At 24.8% G+C, this 15,238-nt stretch overlaps 8 protein-coding genes across 8 annotated transcripts, besides 18 other annotated features; 6 read left to right on the top strand and 2 right to left on the bottom strand.

Moving 5' to 3' along the window:
* Positions 1-123: 123 nt before the first annotated feature.
* Positions 124-203: a sequence feature (AT_rich).
* Positions 204-253: 50 nt separating this feature from the next.
* Positions 254-277: a sequence feature (AT_rich).
* Positions 278-292: 15 nt separating this feature from the next.
* Positions 293-330: a sequence feature (AT_rich).
* Positions 331-362: 32 nt separating this feature from the next.
* Positions 363-420: a sequence feature (AT_rich).
* A 51-nt stretch (positions 421-471) lies between these two features.
* EDI_113340 (uncharacterized protein) lies at positions 472-2,719 on the top strand (the record flags this gene model as incomplete). The annotated part of the gene is made up of 3 exons (XM_001733750.1): positions 472-1,984; positions 2,030-2,319; positions 2,366-2,719. 3 exons carry the CDS (start codon positions 472-474, stop codon positions 2,717-2,719), a joined length of 2,157 nt encoding a protein of 718 aa, XP_001733802.1.
* Positions 1,892-1,929: a sequence feature (AT_rich).
* Positions 2,330-2,364: a sequence feature (AT_rich).
* A 46-nt stretch (positions 2,720-2,765) lies between the features above and the next one.
* Positions 2,766-3,239, bottom strand: EDI_113350 (calcium-binding protein, putative; the record flags this gene model as incomplete). The annotated part of the gene is made up of 1 exon (XM_001733751.1): positions 2,766-3,239. One exon carries the CDS (start codon positions 3,237-3,239, stop codon positions 2,766-2,768), a length of 474 nt encoding a protein of 157 aa, XP_001733803.1.
* Positions 3,240-3,328: 89 nt separating this feature from the next.
* Positions 3,329-3,370: a sequence feature (AT_rich).
* EDI_113360 (uncharacterized protein) lies at positions 3,361-4,248 on the top strand (the record flags this gene model as incomplete). Its single annotated transcript, XM_001733752.1, has 1 exon — positions 3,361-4,248. One exon carries the CDS (start codon positions 3,361-3,363, stop codon positions 4,246-4,248), a length of 888 nt encoding a protein of 295 aa, XP_001733804.1.
* Positions 4,249-4,406: 158 nt separating this feature from the next.
* Positions 4,407-4,499: a sequence feature (AT_rich).
* A 16-nt stretch (positions 4,500-4,515) lies between these two features.
* Positions 4,516-4,642: a microsatellite.
* A 435-nt stretch (positions 4,643-5,077) lies between these two features.
* EDI_113370 (capsular polysaccharide phosphotransferase sacB, putative) lies at positions 5,078-6,472 on the top strand (the record flags this gene model as incomplete). The annotated part of the gene is made up of 1 exon (XM_001733753.1): positions 5,078-6,472. One exon carries the CDS (start codon positions 5,078-5,080, stop codon positions 6,470-6,472), a length of 1,395 nt encoding a protein of 464 aa, XP_001733805.1.
* Positions 5,713-5,747: a sequence feature (AT_rich).
* Positions 6,473-6,478: 6 nt separating the features above from the next.
* Positions 6,479-6,554: a sequence feature (AT_rich).
* Positions 6,553-7,260, top strand: EDI_113380 (DTW domain-containing protein, putative; the record flags this gene model as incomplete). Its single annotated transcript, XM_001733754.1, has 1 exon — positions 6,553-7,260. One exon carries the CDS (start codon positions 6,553-6,555, stop codon positions 7,258-7,260), a length of 708 nt encoding a protein of 235 aa, XP_001733806.1.
* Positions 7,250-7,334: a sequence feature (AT_rich).
* A 13-nt stretch (positions 7,335-7,347) lies between these two features.
* On the top strand, positions 7,348-9,096 carry EDI_113390 (uncharacterized protein; the record flags this gene model as incomplete). The annotated part of the gene is made up of 1 exon (XM_001733755.1): positions 7,348-9,096. The coding sequence occupies one exon, from the start codon at positions 7,348-7,350 to the stop codon at positions 9,094-9,096; it is 1,749 nt and encodes a 582-aa protein (XP_001733807.1).
* Positions 7,695-7,719: a sequence feature (AT_rich).
* Positions 8,112-8,192: a microsatellite.
* Positions 9,085-9,185: a sequence feature (AT_rich).
* A 9-nt stretch (positions 9,186-9,194) lies between these two features.
* Positions 9,195-10,900, top strand: EDI_113400 (uncharacterized protein; the record flags this gene model as incomplete). The annotated part of the gene is made up of 2 exons (XM_001733756.1): positions 9,195-9,441; positions 9,522-10,900. 2 exons carry the CDS (start codon positions 9,195-9,197, stop codon positions 10,898-10,900), a joined length of 1,626 nt encoding a protein of 541 aa, XP_001733808.1.
* Positions 9,449-9,468: a microsatellite.
* Positions 9,949-9,976: a sequence feature (AT_rich).
* Positions 10,879-10,901: a sequence feature (AT_rich).
* Positions 10,902-11,024: 123 nt separating this feature from the next.
* EDI_113410 (Rho/RAC guanine nucleotide exchange factor, putative) lies at positions 11,025-15,136 on the bottom strand (the record flags this gene model as incomplete). The annotated part of the gene is made up of 2 exons (XM_001733757.1): positions 11,025-14,440; positions 14,512-15,136. The coding sequence occupies 2 exons, from the start codon at positions 15,134-15,136 to the stop codon at positions 11,025-11,027; spliced, it is 4,041 nt and encodes a 1,346-aa protein (XP_001733809.1).
* Between the last annotated feature and the right edge of the window lie 102 nt (positions 15,137-15,238).

Below are 15,238 nucleotides of genomic sequence, written 5' to 3' on the forward strand. Positions count from 1 at the left end.
TGTAAATAACATAAAGTGGATACTTATAGAATAAATAAAAGGAACAAAAAAACTAAATTATAACAACAAATAGTTAGACGAATTAATATTATTATAATTGTTCATTTCTTTCTATAAACTACGTTAAATTAAATGTAAAAAAAAATGTAAATCAAAAAATATTTTTACTGTTTAATTTATAACAAATATAAATTGATTAAAAAGAGATTATTCAATGACAATAAATTTAAGTTGATACAAGAAATCAAACATCTAATAATAAAAAAAATTAAATAATGACGTCATTTTATGGTAATATAATATAATTAAATATAAAGAATAAAAATAATAGAAGATAGCGACACAATTTGTCTTCTTGTCTCAATAAATAATAGAATAAATTATATTATACTTAATAAATAATTATTTTTTGTATAATAAGTTCCTTTTTGAAAAAGAACTGAAAATGAGATAGATTTTTCGTTTATTAATATGACTTACAAATTAGAACGTGTTTATTTAATGAATGTATCACTTTATTTTACAACTTATTTTGATGTTTTATCTTTTATTCAAATCAATAAAAAATGTTTTTCAACTATCAATGACCTTAAAGTTAATCCATGGTTAACGACTCCATTTAGTATTATTAAATTTGTTTATCATTTCAATCCAGAAACAGTTAATTGTTGTTCTTTTCAATTAAATAAACCTAGAATCTTCGATACTTGCACATTCATACGAAATCCGAATTTTCTTTTAATTTCGGAAAACCAACAAAAAAAGTTAATACCATTATTTAATAAAATTACTACGTTAACATTTTATAAAACAAAAGAAGAACAATCAATGTGTTATATTAAAAATGCTTCAAAGTTTACTTCTCTTAAGAGTATATTTGGAGATATTGAATTAATTGTACAATTTATTGAAAATTCATTTAAAGATCAATCAACTAATTTACGTTGTTTAAATAAAATTCAAATAGAGCCACAATCGAACCAATATATTTTTCCTTATAAAACTCTTCCATTACTTAGAAAGTTAAGGAATATTATTGGTATCAATAATAGAATAAAAGTCATATTAATCTCTTTTTATAGTGCTTTTAATCGTCAAGAAGTTAAAGAGTTTGAAAAGATTAATGTTCAATTGTTTTATAAAATGCTCACCCAACACCAACTAGATCAAATCCAATTAAATTACACTGCCCCTAGAAAAGTTCTAGCAATAGAAGGAACTTATAATTGTGACAAATTTAATAAAATTATTGATAAAAGACAACCTACTGTATGTGTTGTATTAATGGAAAATAATCCTCTCCTTAAAGAAGAAATAGAGCGTAGTAGAGGTTCATTATTAATACCAGAAGACACTACAACTTCTTGTTGGACAATTCCTAAATGTATTAAAGAATTACAATTATTAAAAGTTAATCCTGTTGTTGTCCAAAATACAATGAACATTGTTCCACTATATCCAGCAGATTGTTTTTATTTAAAAGTAATAAAATTAGAACAATGTAGAAATATTTTTCTTCAACAAAAATTACCAAATCTCAAAACGTTAATAATTAGTGAATGTGATAATGTTACAGTCCAAACCATTGATGAGACATATCATTTTGGTTTAACTAATATAAAAAAGTTAATGATATTAAGAAGTAATGATATTCATGTCCAATGTAATTCAAATAAGTTTAAAGAACTTATTGTAGAGGGAGGTGAGAGGATATATATTTATGGGACTATAGATTCTGTTAGAGATTTTACTTTCTTAAGGGTTATTAAAATAGTTCTTCCATCTTGTAGTTTTTATAATAAATATGTAAATATTCAATATTGTTCTTCAATAAAATTTGTAAGTGGAATGAATATAAGAAGTCCTATAGAATTTCTTGGGATTAACGTAGTTTTATTTAATAAATTAATTCAAAAAATATTAATATTACCTTTATCTCTTCCAAAAGAACTATTCAATGAAGACACATTCTCAAATTTCTTTTGTTTGTTTTGTTTTATTAAAAATAAGAACGTTTATTGATATATAGATATGGCTCCATTTTTTTTAAATAGTGAACGAATAAAAAAACATGGAAATACATTATCTATGAAAAAAAGAACTTTTAGTGAGATCGACTGTATTGATGTCTTAATTTCAACTCAATTTTTGTTAGCAGGAAAATCAGATAAATTAGTCACTATATTAAATGAAAATGAGTTTTCTATTTTTGATGCTTCTATTAGATACTTTGAAGTGACTATAACAGGAAGTGCAGTGATATCAGTTGGACTTATAGATGTAATTAGAATACATAATGAAGAATATACTTCATCAAATGTTTGTTTTGATTATTTAAAATTAAGAATATTATTAACAATTAAAGAGATTAGTTGGACTAGATGTTGGTAGTATTGGGTATTATTCTGAAAATGGGTTTTTGTTTAATGAGTCTAAAATAACGAAATACAGTGAACCATATGCTATATGTTCATCAAGTAATGATACTATTGGTTGTGGATATAATACTAAAACAAAAGAAGTATTCTTTACAAAAAATAGAATTAAACTACCATCTATTCCATTTAAATGTCACTCTTTATCAGCTGTTATTTCTATAGATTTTATGAATAAAATGACAATTAATTATGGAAATACTCCATTTAAATTTAATATAAAGAAGGAATTAGAAAATAATGGATTAATCAATCAATTTAAAACTAATTGTCAAATTGTATAAAAAATGACTTGGACTCTTATTTATTGTTGATTTATAGTTCTTTTGTTTATTGTCCATCCTTTGGTTCCTTTACAAAATGAGCTAAAAATTCTTTTAATGTGATAAAACCGTCAAGATCTTGATCTACTTGATCCATAAATCCTTCAATATCATCTGATTCTATTTGAAGTCCCATTTTCTTTAATAAACGTTCTAATTCTGGAGCACCAATTTTGCCTTGGTCTTTAATGTCCAACAACCTAAATACTGCAGTAAAAACAGATTTGATATCTTTACCAAATCCTCTGTTTAAGATAGCAATTAAACGGGCAAACTGCCTAATATCTATTTCTCCATCATCATTTAAATCAGCTAAATGGAATAAAAGAGTTTGACTTGGTTTATCATCATCAGTAATATCTTTTCTCCACATTTTAACACCACTAAAATATTCATCAGCATTAACAGAACCATCATTATCGAGGTCAATTTCGGCAAAAAATTCTTCTATTGTTTTACCTTGTGGTTTGTCTTCTGGCATTTTGTTAAATGAAAGTAAAAAAAGTAAATTTACAAAAGTAAAAACCCTGAGAATTTCACCTGAAATTTCAATTTTTTAATGAAAAAGTGAAAAATAAAATTTAAAAAAAAAAACTAATATAATGAAATTTAGATATACAAACATGTCACATATCGATGAAGAACTCATGAGAATATTCGATTATAAAGTTAATGAACTTGAAGAAAGTAAAATAAAAGACATATTCTTATTGATGAAAAGAATGCTTATCAATTTAGATATGGATCAAATTGAATTCAAAAAAGAGTTACATAAAGAATTTAATGTACCGTTAAATCGTGTTGTTGATTTGGATGAGTGTGATGATAAAAAAGAACAACAAACTGATGTTGATTATTCAAAAGACAATGACACAAGTTTAGATCATTTTGTAGACCAACTTGGTTACCAACAAAATGAAAATCAAATAAATGATAATAAACAATGCCAAGAAGCTTTAGAAGAAGTTCAGAAAGAAGAAAAAAAAGTATTTGAGAAATTACTTGTTTTTCAACAAGAAATGCTAAAGAAAGATAGAACTAAAGAAGGTTTTGATATTAATGGAATGATAGAAAATGAAATGAGTCAATTCGATAGTTTTGTAGAACCACCTAATGAAGATGATTTAATAGGAAACAATTTATTAGATGCTTTCCTTCAACAGTTTGATGCTGTTCAAATAACTAAAGATAATAGTAAAATTAAACAAAAACCATTTATTCCACAATTGTCTTCAAGTGATGATTCATCAGATTTTATTGAAACAAATTCTAATGAAGAGTCATTAACAAAAGATATTCCCATTGAAATACCAAAATTTACAATGACAGAAAGAAGAGGTACATCTGAATTAGTTAAAAATACTTTTCAGTGTCAACAAATAAATAACCCATCTTTAAAAAGTATTCGTATTAGTTTAATGGAAATAAAACGTTACAATGAAAATAGTTGGGCACCTATCCTATACACTATAGATGATACTTTTGAGTAAAATAAAAGGTAATAATAATTATGTAAATGATATGTAATATTATTATTCTGTGTTATACTTTTAACTCATATTTATATAGATATAATTAGAACTCAATATGTTTATTTTGTATAAAATAAATTGAATAAATATACTGTAAGAAATTTTTCTAAAGGTTCTTTAATAAAGTATTTTTATTCTTTTTTATATACTTAATATAATTAAAAAAGTATTTTATTTTGTAATTTAGAAATGATATTTACTTTATAATTCTTGATTGTAATTCTATTAATTAAATCTATTACTCTTTTAATATTAATTAAATTTAATTAACATTCAATTAAATTACTTCAGTTATTTCTTTTTTTTTTTTCACTTCTTTTGATTAAATTAATTTTATTGTTTATTTTAAGTTCTAATAATACTACTGATTTCTCATGGAAAAGAGAAATTCTACAGAAAAATAAGGGTTATTTTTTTGTAAAAGAAATAATAAATTCCAAATAATACTAAATTGCTTTTTAATAAATCATTTAAAAAAAAAACTAATCAATAATACCAATTTAACAAACTTATGTTGTTTTATTTTTTATTGAAAATTATTCTTTTTTAAGTATTTTCAGATAAGTATTTTTTTTCTTTTGTTCAAATTATACTATTAACTCTATTTTAAATTCTTAAAAAAAAAAGTATTGATGAAATAATAATATCATACGGAGTTTTTAGAAATAGAATTATAACTCGAAAACTTCCATCTTTCTAATTCATTTAAATTTATAACATTATGCCTAAAGGGGTTAGTTGCATTATTACAATAATTATTACCATACTCTGTTTTACATTAATTGTTATGACAGTATTTTGTATTAAAGGAACAAATAATATGAATATTATTTTATCTAAAGAAGAAGTTAAACAAAAAGAGAAAAAAGGACTTTTAGAAAGATATGCAGAAGATAGATTGACTCAGTACCTTAAAGACAAATTAGAGGAAAAAGATTTTTACAAACAGATCTATAGTAAAGACTCACAACTTGAACCAGTTGATCTTTCAAAATATTCCTATAGGTTATTAGCTAGTCGTGATAATGTAAAAAGTGTTTCTCAAGAAAAATTAAAAACAATTTTTGAATATAAAATGAAAATGATAGAAGAAGTACCTCGATTTAATGGAAGATATCCTTATGATTTTACAGCTCAAACAAATCTTGAAAGAATAGGTGAAAAAATTGAATTTGATCCAATACCAATCAATGACACACTTCCAGATTATTGTAATGGAAGAGTTGATATTCTTTGGTTATATGTTAATGGAGATGAACCAAACTGGAAGAGAGAATTTGGAAAATATGTTGAAGGAGATATACCTCAAATAAGATATAGAGATTATGAAACAATAAAATATTCAATGAGAAGTGTTTTTGAAAATGTTCCATTTGAACTTCACTGGCATCTTATTGTACAAGATGAATATCAAATTCCTTCATTTTTAAATAAAAGTAAATTAATTTATTATAATAGTGAGTCAACACCTGATAGTCTTCGTGTTATTTATCATCGTGATTTCTTTCCTAAAGAAGCCTCTTTACCAACATTTAATTCTAATGCTATTGAGGCTGCATTAGCAAATCTAAAAGGTATTAATGAATGTTTTATTTATTTAAATGATGATATGTTAATTAATTCACCTATTCACGCGTCAAATATATTTGACAAAGATGGTAAAATGAGAGTATATCAAAAAACATGGGTTGCACCATTTTTATTCAGAAATAAATACAACCAATGGGATAGAACAATATCAAATGCAAATGAACAAATGAATAAAGTTTTTAATGTTGATAAAAGAAGACATTATATTGCACACCATTGTTACTTCTTTAGAAAGAGTAATTTAAAAAGACTTTATAATGATCTTTATCAACCATTATTAGAGTCAATGAAAAAAAGAACTAGAAGTGATACAGATCTTGCACTTCCATTTCTTCAAGGAAATTATTTATTAGAACAAGGACTTGGAGTTCCTATGTTTGAAACAAACCCCATTTTAGTATATTATTCGATAGAAGAAGGTATATTAAAAAACCAAAATTTATTAAAAGAAATTAAAATGAAGAAAACTCCATTCGTTTGTGTAAATGATAATTTTAATGGTAAAGACATGTACCTTGTTGATGAGGCTATTTCATTTTTTAAGTCAGAGATGGATAAAATTTATCCAAAGAAAACTCCATTTGAAATTTGAAATATCTTTAATTTATACATTTATTATTTCTTATTAGTTTTTACCTTTTAATTAATCTTAAAATTTTATAAATTTATTTAATGGAAACTGATTTAATAAATAACTTAAAACTTTCATCTTATGACCTTCTTGAAACTATTGACAAAAATAATGAACGAATAGAATGTCCTCAATGTCATAAACATATGAAGTATTATTGTTATAATTGTAGAAAACAATTACTACCAACACCTATAGTTAAACTTCCAATCACTCTTGATATTGTAATGCATCCTAAAGAAAGGCCAAGTAAATCTACTGCATTGGCTGCAACAATTTTAGCACCTGAAGACACACATTGGATTGTATTTCCAGATGTCCCAAAATATAATGAGAAAACAACACTACTTTTATTTCCATCACCAGACGCTCAACCTCTTGATAAAATAGAACATCTTGAACAATACAAAACCATTGTTTGTATTGAAAGTGTTTGGCAAAAAGCTAATCAAGTCGCAAATAGTCCTAATCTATGTAATTTAAAGAAAGTTATTATCCAATCAAAAGAAACAATATTTTGGAGATACCAACACTGTGGAAAAAGTAATTTAGCTACCATTGAAGCTATTTATTATTTCTATAGAGAATGGTATGACGCAATGAAATGGGATTATACAAATCAAGTTGATGATTTATTATATTTCTATTGTTATACATATCAAAAAATACAAGAACATTATAAGAAACATCCAGAACTTCAATTTATTCATATAGATGGTTATATTCATTATGATGAAGAAAAAAAATAATTAGATAGTATTTTTATCAATAAACAGTTAATAATTTTAAGTTGTTTTTTTTTTAAAAAAAAGAATTTTAAAAACACTAAAATATCAATGAGTGAAAGTAATGAAAATGATAACACTACAACAGATAGTGATATCATAGAAAAAATGCAAAACGCGTATGACTCTTTGTTTAAAATAAGAAGGTATGAAAAATTTCTTGGAGTAAAAGAAGAAGAAGTAAGTGAAAATTGTCCAGATGTTTTTGAAATGAATATTGGAGATAATGAAATTAAACAAAGCGTTTCTAACCCCAAACTTAATGAAGATAGTTCTTCCACTAATAATAAAGAACATAAAAATTCGTCAGAAAATGAAGATAAAAATTTACAAACAATATTTATTAAAATTCAACAAAAATTAAAAGAAGAAAAATTTGAAGAAGAAGAATTGGATTCAATAAAAAATATTAATAAAAAAAAAGATGACACAATAAAACAACTACCAACAGACAATACTATTTTAACTAAAACAACACTCAAAAAGAACAAATCAAAACCTAAAGACAAAATAATAGAAGAGGAAGAACTTAATCATACTATTCAAAAAACAAAACTGATTGAAGAAAATGCTGATACAAAAATTAATGATTACATAAAAACAAATGAGTCAATTCAACACCAAACTAAAACAAATCCTCTTAGTTTAAATAAAAGTTATCAGTTCACTGAATTAAATGAAGGAAAAAAGAAACCAAAACTTCCTAAAACAGAACAAGATGAAGAAAAAAATAGAAAGGTACCTCTCTTAAAAAAGGCAAAAACTTATGAAGATTTTCTTGTTGAACAATATAGAGAAACTTCTATTAAAAATCTAAAACGAAGAACAAAGAAAACAAATAAAAAAAAAGTGCAAAAAATAGTTAAAGAATATGATAATGAAAGTAAAAAAGAAAAGGTATTGCCAAATAGAAATAATGATATAATACAAAGATTTATTGAATTAACCAAAGGACAATCCATAAAACATGAAAATGAACCAAAAGATAAACGAAGTACAAAGAATCGTATTGTTCAAAGACTTAGAAAGAATCCAAAGAAAGTAGAATTTTTAATTGATGAGTATATTCCTTATATGTATTTAAAAGAAAATACTAATGACCAACCTCTTAAGAAACCACAAAAATCAAGAATTTTTGAAAAAGAAGATAAAGAGAATACTCATAAAATAAACAATTCTATTCATTCTCAAGTATTTTTATCATCAAAAATTAATAAAGAAGATAATAATTATAAAAAAGTTCTCTTTAATCCTATTATTAAAAAAGGATGTAATGATATTTATGTCTATCTTAGTGGATTTGAAGATGAACAAAAAGAACTTTACTCAGAGTCATTAGATGGGATTCCTCATCTTCATGTAATAGAAATATATAAACGTGCAACACATATTGTATGCCATAATTTTGGTAGAACAATTAAAATGTTAAAAGGAATTTCTGATGGTAAATGGATTCTTAGTGAAGATTGGATTGAAGCAATAATAAAGAATAATGCTATTATAGAAGAAGAAGAATATGAATGTACAAAATATATTGCTTGCAAACAACAACGATTAAACAAGGTTCAACTTCTAAATGGGTTAAAAGTGTATTTAAGTTCTTTTCCTAAAAAAGAAGTTATTGGATTTAAAAAATTAGAATATATGTTTTTATTAAGACAATGTGGTGCAAAGATTGTAAAAGATAAAAAAGAATCAGATATTAATATTGGATTTGAAAAAGGAAGTATCCAATGTGATTGGTTATTTGATAGCATTTGTAGTAACTGTCAATTAGAAACAAAAGACTATATTATTTAAAAGAATAAAAAGTATTTTTATATATTATTAGTTTGCTTTAATTCTTTTTTGTTATTTTTTATAAAAAAACTATAAAAAAACTATAATTTCAACCAGAAATGTCTTTTTCTTCCAATTCTGAGTCTTGGCATTCTTTTAGTAACTCTACTCCTATCTCAGGACTTCAGTCTAAAGCCACTTCACCAAAAAGAAAAAATATACAACCTACTACAATATCTTCATTGACTAAAGAAAAATTTATATGCAAAGATATATATGAACATTGGGGATTAATTTGGTACACTTATCATAGAACATTGAAAATAAAAATGAAGGAAGTTCTCACTAATGTTTCTTGGAAATATCGTTTGTTTTATTATTATTATTATTATTTATTTTTTAACATTAATAATTTTAATGCCTATTTGTGCCTATTAATGTTATAGATAGAACAACAACAATTTCATCACAATATGTGTCTCGTGTTGTATTAACAACTCAACCCGATCATTCAACAAAGAAAATTGATATAGAATGGGAAAGTAAAACACCAAATAGACATAGTGCAATGGAACTAACTAAATTTGGAATGAACCAGTATTTCCGTTTGTTATCTTTAAACAATTCAATTAGAAAATCTAAGTCAATGATTAAAACAACTTACGTTCCAACTCGATTTCTATTTTGTTATGGAACATGTCCATTTAATGGAACAGAAGTAGAAGATGTAGTTTTTTCAATTCATTTTCCATTCTTTATTGAAAAAGTAGGAGGATCAAGGGCTTCATTAATTTTAACTTGTTCATTAAATTTTCCAGTACTACCAACACCATTAACTAAAAACCATTTCTTCTTTGATACTCTTTATGACTCATTAAATCTAATTATTTATAAATTTTATGTAATTCATTTCAGTACAGGAAATGCTTTAGATTTTATTATTAATGAAATAAACAATTTAATAGACTCTATAGAAAAAACATTAGTATCTTTAACATTCCCTAAACCAGAACTTCTTCCAATTGAAAATTATTTACCACAATCAAATATTTCAAAACAGTTTAAAGATGATATTTCTTTTATTTCGTCAGCTATTTCTGCTCATCAACAAACTTATACAACAATATGTATTACTTCAAATAGTAAATGTGCAAGTGCATTTATGAATCTTTTTGAACCATTTAATACACCAATTCATATGGGACATTATTATCCAATGTTTTTTTATCCAGTTGTATTAGAAAAACCAATTCCATTATTTTCTATTGTTTTTACACCAGAAATATCTGTTGAAAGTTATATTAATTTTCCACTTCCTTTTTGTATAATAGATCCTTCTCGTCGTTCAGTTCAAATATGTTCTGCTTTATCTTTACCAACACATTTTCATAATCGTGCACATGAATTAATTCAGTGGATGATTCAAACTCAAAAAATAGATAAATTATCAGTAATTAAAATAAGAAAAGTTCAAACAAGTAATTATCAATCGATAGTAAAGAATGCTAGGTTATCGACTTATGTTATAACCCATATTTCACCTTTCTTTTCTTTGTCTTTACATCAAAGAAAAATGTTATTACTTAGATTTTCTGAAGAACTTGGAATGAGAGGAAATATATTCTTTAATTCTGTAAAATATGGAGATGTTCATCTTGACCGTAATTGTCAATGGATTCGTTTATTTGAAGAGATATATGGTTGTGATTTAGAAGGTCTGACATTAATATTAGCTTCTATGAAATTATATCAACCTATTCTCATCCCAAGAACATTATGGCTTCTTCAACAATATGAAGAAGCATTAAAAATAAATTTTATTTAATCTACATTTTATGTGTTTGACTCTTTAATTAAATAGATATACAAATATATTGAATGAAATTAAATGGAATAGAATGAAACCTTTTTCAATTGAATCTTTATTTTAATACCACAAAAATACTTTATCACTTTTTCTTTTTATCTTTTTCTTTCTTCTTTTTATCTCCATTCTTTTCAATCAATTGTTCTTGTTGAAGACGTTGTAATTCTTTCATTCTATCATCTTCATTTCCCCTACGAGCTCTTCGAGGTGTAGAAGAAGGAGACTCTCGAGAAGGAACTTTAATTTCTAGATTATTGGTATTTAATTTAAAATCTTCACAAGTATCAGTCGATCGAGTTCTACTAATAGAAATAATTGATGAATTTAATGGTTTCTTATGAAGTCCAATTTCAAAGTCTAGTCCAGCATTTCTTCTATTTCTTTTTGTTTGGGCAATACTTTTGATTCTTTCAACTTGGTCAAAAATAATAGAATTCCAAGTATCAGATTCTAACAAAGTAGAACATGAAAATTTATATGGAATTTGAGATATCTTTAAATTTACAAGATTTTTACATACATTTTCATGTGAACAATATTCAACATATGTTTCTGTATTAAATATACATTCTTTTATTATTTCAAATTGCCAATTACTTAACTCTTCTACTTTTTTCATATTTCTTAATTTTGCAAATGCATCAACAAAATCTTTAATTGGTTTGTTATCAATACTAATTGGCATTGTTTCAACTAATCTATCATTAAACAAAAAGCAATACATCCATTTTTGTGGTATTTCTGTAACTTTTTCTACAATAAATAATGGTCCACAACAAAGAAATTTACGAGTAATAATAGTGTCATTGCTAAATAGTCCTATAATTGTTTTTCTTATCATTAGATATTTTTCACTTTCTTCAATTCTTATTTTCATCATATTTACACTGTCTGAACATTTTACTGAATCTAAATATGCTTTCTTTAATAATTCTAATTCAAAAAATCCTTTTCCTACATGAGTTAACATTGTTTTAATTAATGATTCATATTTTGGTGTTTGAACAAGTGGACGATTAAGATAAAACATTAATGGATGAATTTCAGTTTCTAATGTTTGTTGCATAAATGGTTCTTTAGCTTTATTTTGTGCTTTTATAATAGATGAATCTTTACAAACTTCATCTAATACATGTTGGTATGTATTAAAATTATTAACAAATGTTGCCTCCATTTTTAAAAATTGAATATTTTTAACAAACTCTGAACCAATTCCAGGTATTCCTTGTTGTGTTTTTTTACTTTTAACAAAAGTGTCTAAGAAATTCTGATGGATATTCATCATTACATCAATTTGTTGAATTATTTCATTTATTGTTGTAACATGTTCTTTATTGACTAATTTTATTATTGGACTTAAATAAACTTCTTTTAGTGTTCTTAAATTCATAAGATGATCTCTTTCTCCATTTTCTAATTCTTGAATAACATTAACGTAACACCTTTCATCTTCTGGAGTCATTTCTCTCTCTTCAATCTTTTTAAAGAATGCTTCAATGTTTGTTTTGGGATGATCAAAATTATCTTGTAATATTTTAGCTACAGTAACAATAGGTCCAGAACAAGTAACTAATGACCCAACTTCTTTAGCTTTATATTTGATTGTTAGTCTGTCATATATATGAGAATAACTCTTCTCAGGAGTACTAACAGATTCAGAAATATTTTCATTTAATTGTATTTGTGCTTTCTTTTTCTTTTCTTCTCTACCTTTAATTGCTTCTATTTGATCATTTATAATTGATTTCCAAACTTCTTTTTGTTCATCTGTTGGTGCAGCATATTTGATTAAAGCAAATGGTGTTTTTTCAGCTTCTTTTTGTGGGGTTTCAAATGCAAGTAACATCATGACATGTTTTACCATAGAACTATCTCCTTGTGGCATAACTTTAGATTGTGTTTGGAGGTAGTAAACTTTAGAGAATACAAATTTAATATTATGTAAGTCTTCAAAATCCTTTAACTCAGTCAATTCTTTAAATAACACTGGATCAAAAACTCCTTGTTCTTCTTTAATTTTAACACCATTAAAACGAATTACTTTAGTTTCTACAATAATATCATTAAATAAAAATAAGTAAACAATATTACTTGGAAAATCGTTCATATTTTGAATAGCAAATACTGGTCCACAACAAATAAATTTACGAGCTGATGAATTAGGAAGTTCTGGAAAATCACTTATAACTTGATGAATGAGTGACACTTTTTCATTTTCTTCTAATTGCATTCTAGTTTGATTAACACCTCTACCTGATTCTTTAGCATCTAAATAAGCTTTCTTTAATTGTTCTAAATCTGGAAAATCTCTTCCAACATCTTTTAACATATCTCTAATAAGTAATTCATATCTTGGAATACGTTGAATAGGTGTAATAAGATAAAATGACATTAATTCAATTTTACAATTATTATGTGATTTACTATATTCTTGTTTAGCTTTATTCTGTGCCTTTACAACATCTTTTTCTTTATTCATAATCTCAGTTAAACCTTCAAGATAACTGGAATATTTTGAAATATATGTAGCAGCCATTTTTAAGAATTGAATATTTTTTACAAAATTAGCTCCTAACATTGGTAGTTCTCCTTCATTTGATGTCTTTTCTCCTTCTTCCATCATTTTTAAAAATTTTTTATGAACTCCAATAATAATTTCTATTTGAGAAATTATTCCTTTAACAAAAGTAACACTTTCTGAATTAGTTGATTTAGTAATGGGAAATAAATAAACTTCTTTTAAAATTTCTAGTCCTTTAATATGTATTCTTTCTGTTTCAGTCATTTCATGAACAACCATTTTATAATGTTCGTTATTTTTTTCCGTCATTGTTCTTTCATCTATTGATTTAAATAATTGTTCATCACTTCCAGTTTTATGTTGATTTTCTAAATCAGATAATGTTTTACATATACTACTAATAACATTACCTGATGTTACTAAATTGCCTGGAGTATCAGATATATATTGAATACTAAATTGTTGTAAATTTTTATTTTTTTCATTTGATGATATTAACGGAACAATACTACTATTTACTTTTGTTGTTCCAATAATTGATGTTCCTGATGATGAATTAGTAGAAACTGATGATGCATCTGATATTCTTTTTGAAGATTCTGTATTAGATGCACTTGAATCATTACTACCAATACAAGACGCTGTAGAAGAAACGTGTCTCATATGTTCTAATCTAGACAATTCAGAAGTAACAATATCCCCTTTACTTTTTTGAGCTTTTTCTTTATTTTCTATTATTTCATCTACATATCTAAATTGATCATAAATAATTGATTTCCATGCTTCTTTTTCTTCTTGTGTAAAGGTAGAATATTTTGCTAATGTTGGAAAATCTTTTTCAACATTTCTAATAACTTTATATTCTCTTAATAAAATAGAAAATAAATTTTTTACTTCACTTGTATCATTAATTGGTTTAAATGTACATGCACCTAATGTAAATGGTAATTCTCTAATTAATTCAAATTCATATGTTTCTAAGTCTTTAATATTTTTTACTTCTTTTAAATTATTAAATGCTTTCTTTAAACTCTCTCATCTTCAGTACTAACTGATTTTCCTGCAATTTTTAATGGTTTTGTTTCAAGAAGAACATCATTGAATAAAAAGATATACATTAATTTAGATGGTGGTGTATTAACATTTTCAATAAAGTACATTGGTCCACAACAAATAAATTTTCTAAAAACTTCGTCTTTTATTTTTAATTCACCTTTAATTATATCTCTTACCATTGTATATTTTTCGTTTTCTTCTAATTGCATCTTAACTTGATTAACTCCTTTACCTGATTCTTTTGCTTGTAAATAAGCTTTCTTTAATTGTTCTAAATCTGGAAAATCTCTTCCAACATCTTTTAACATATCTCTAATAAGTAATTCATATCTTGGAATACGTTGAATAGGTGTAATAAGATAAAATGTTAATGGTTGAATTGATCCTATAGTAATATTTTCATCTTTATGTTCATTAATAAATTTTTCTTTTGCCTTCTTAACACTTTTTTCAATAGAAGAATCTTTTTGAGTAATTTCAGTTAATTTTTTCATATAATTATCATAATTACCAATATATTGAGATGCCATTTTTAAAAATTGTAAACTATTAACAAACTCTTTACCTAACATTGGTAATTCTCCAGGTTTTGTTTCTTTTAATCCTTTTTGAAACATTTCAAGGAAATTTTGATGTACTTCAATAATAATATCAACTTGTGTTAAAACATCACGTATAAATGTTTCATCACTTTTAGAAACGCATTTACTTATGGAATA

This window comes from Entamoeba dispar, genomic scaffold (assembly GCF_000209125.1).
Source record: "Entamoeba dispar SAW760 scf_1105229457779 genomic scaffold, whole genome shotgun sequence".
NCBI classification, from domain to species: Eukaryota; Evosea; order Mastigamoebida; family Endamoebidae; genus Entamoeba; species Entamoeba dispar.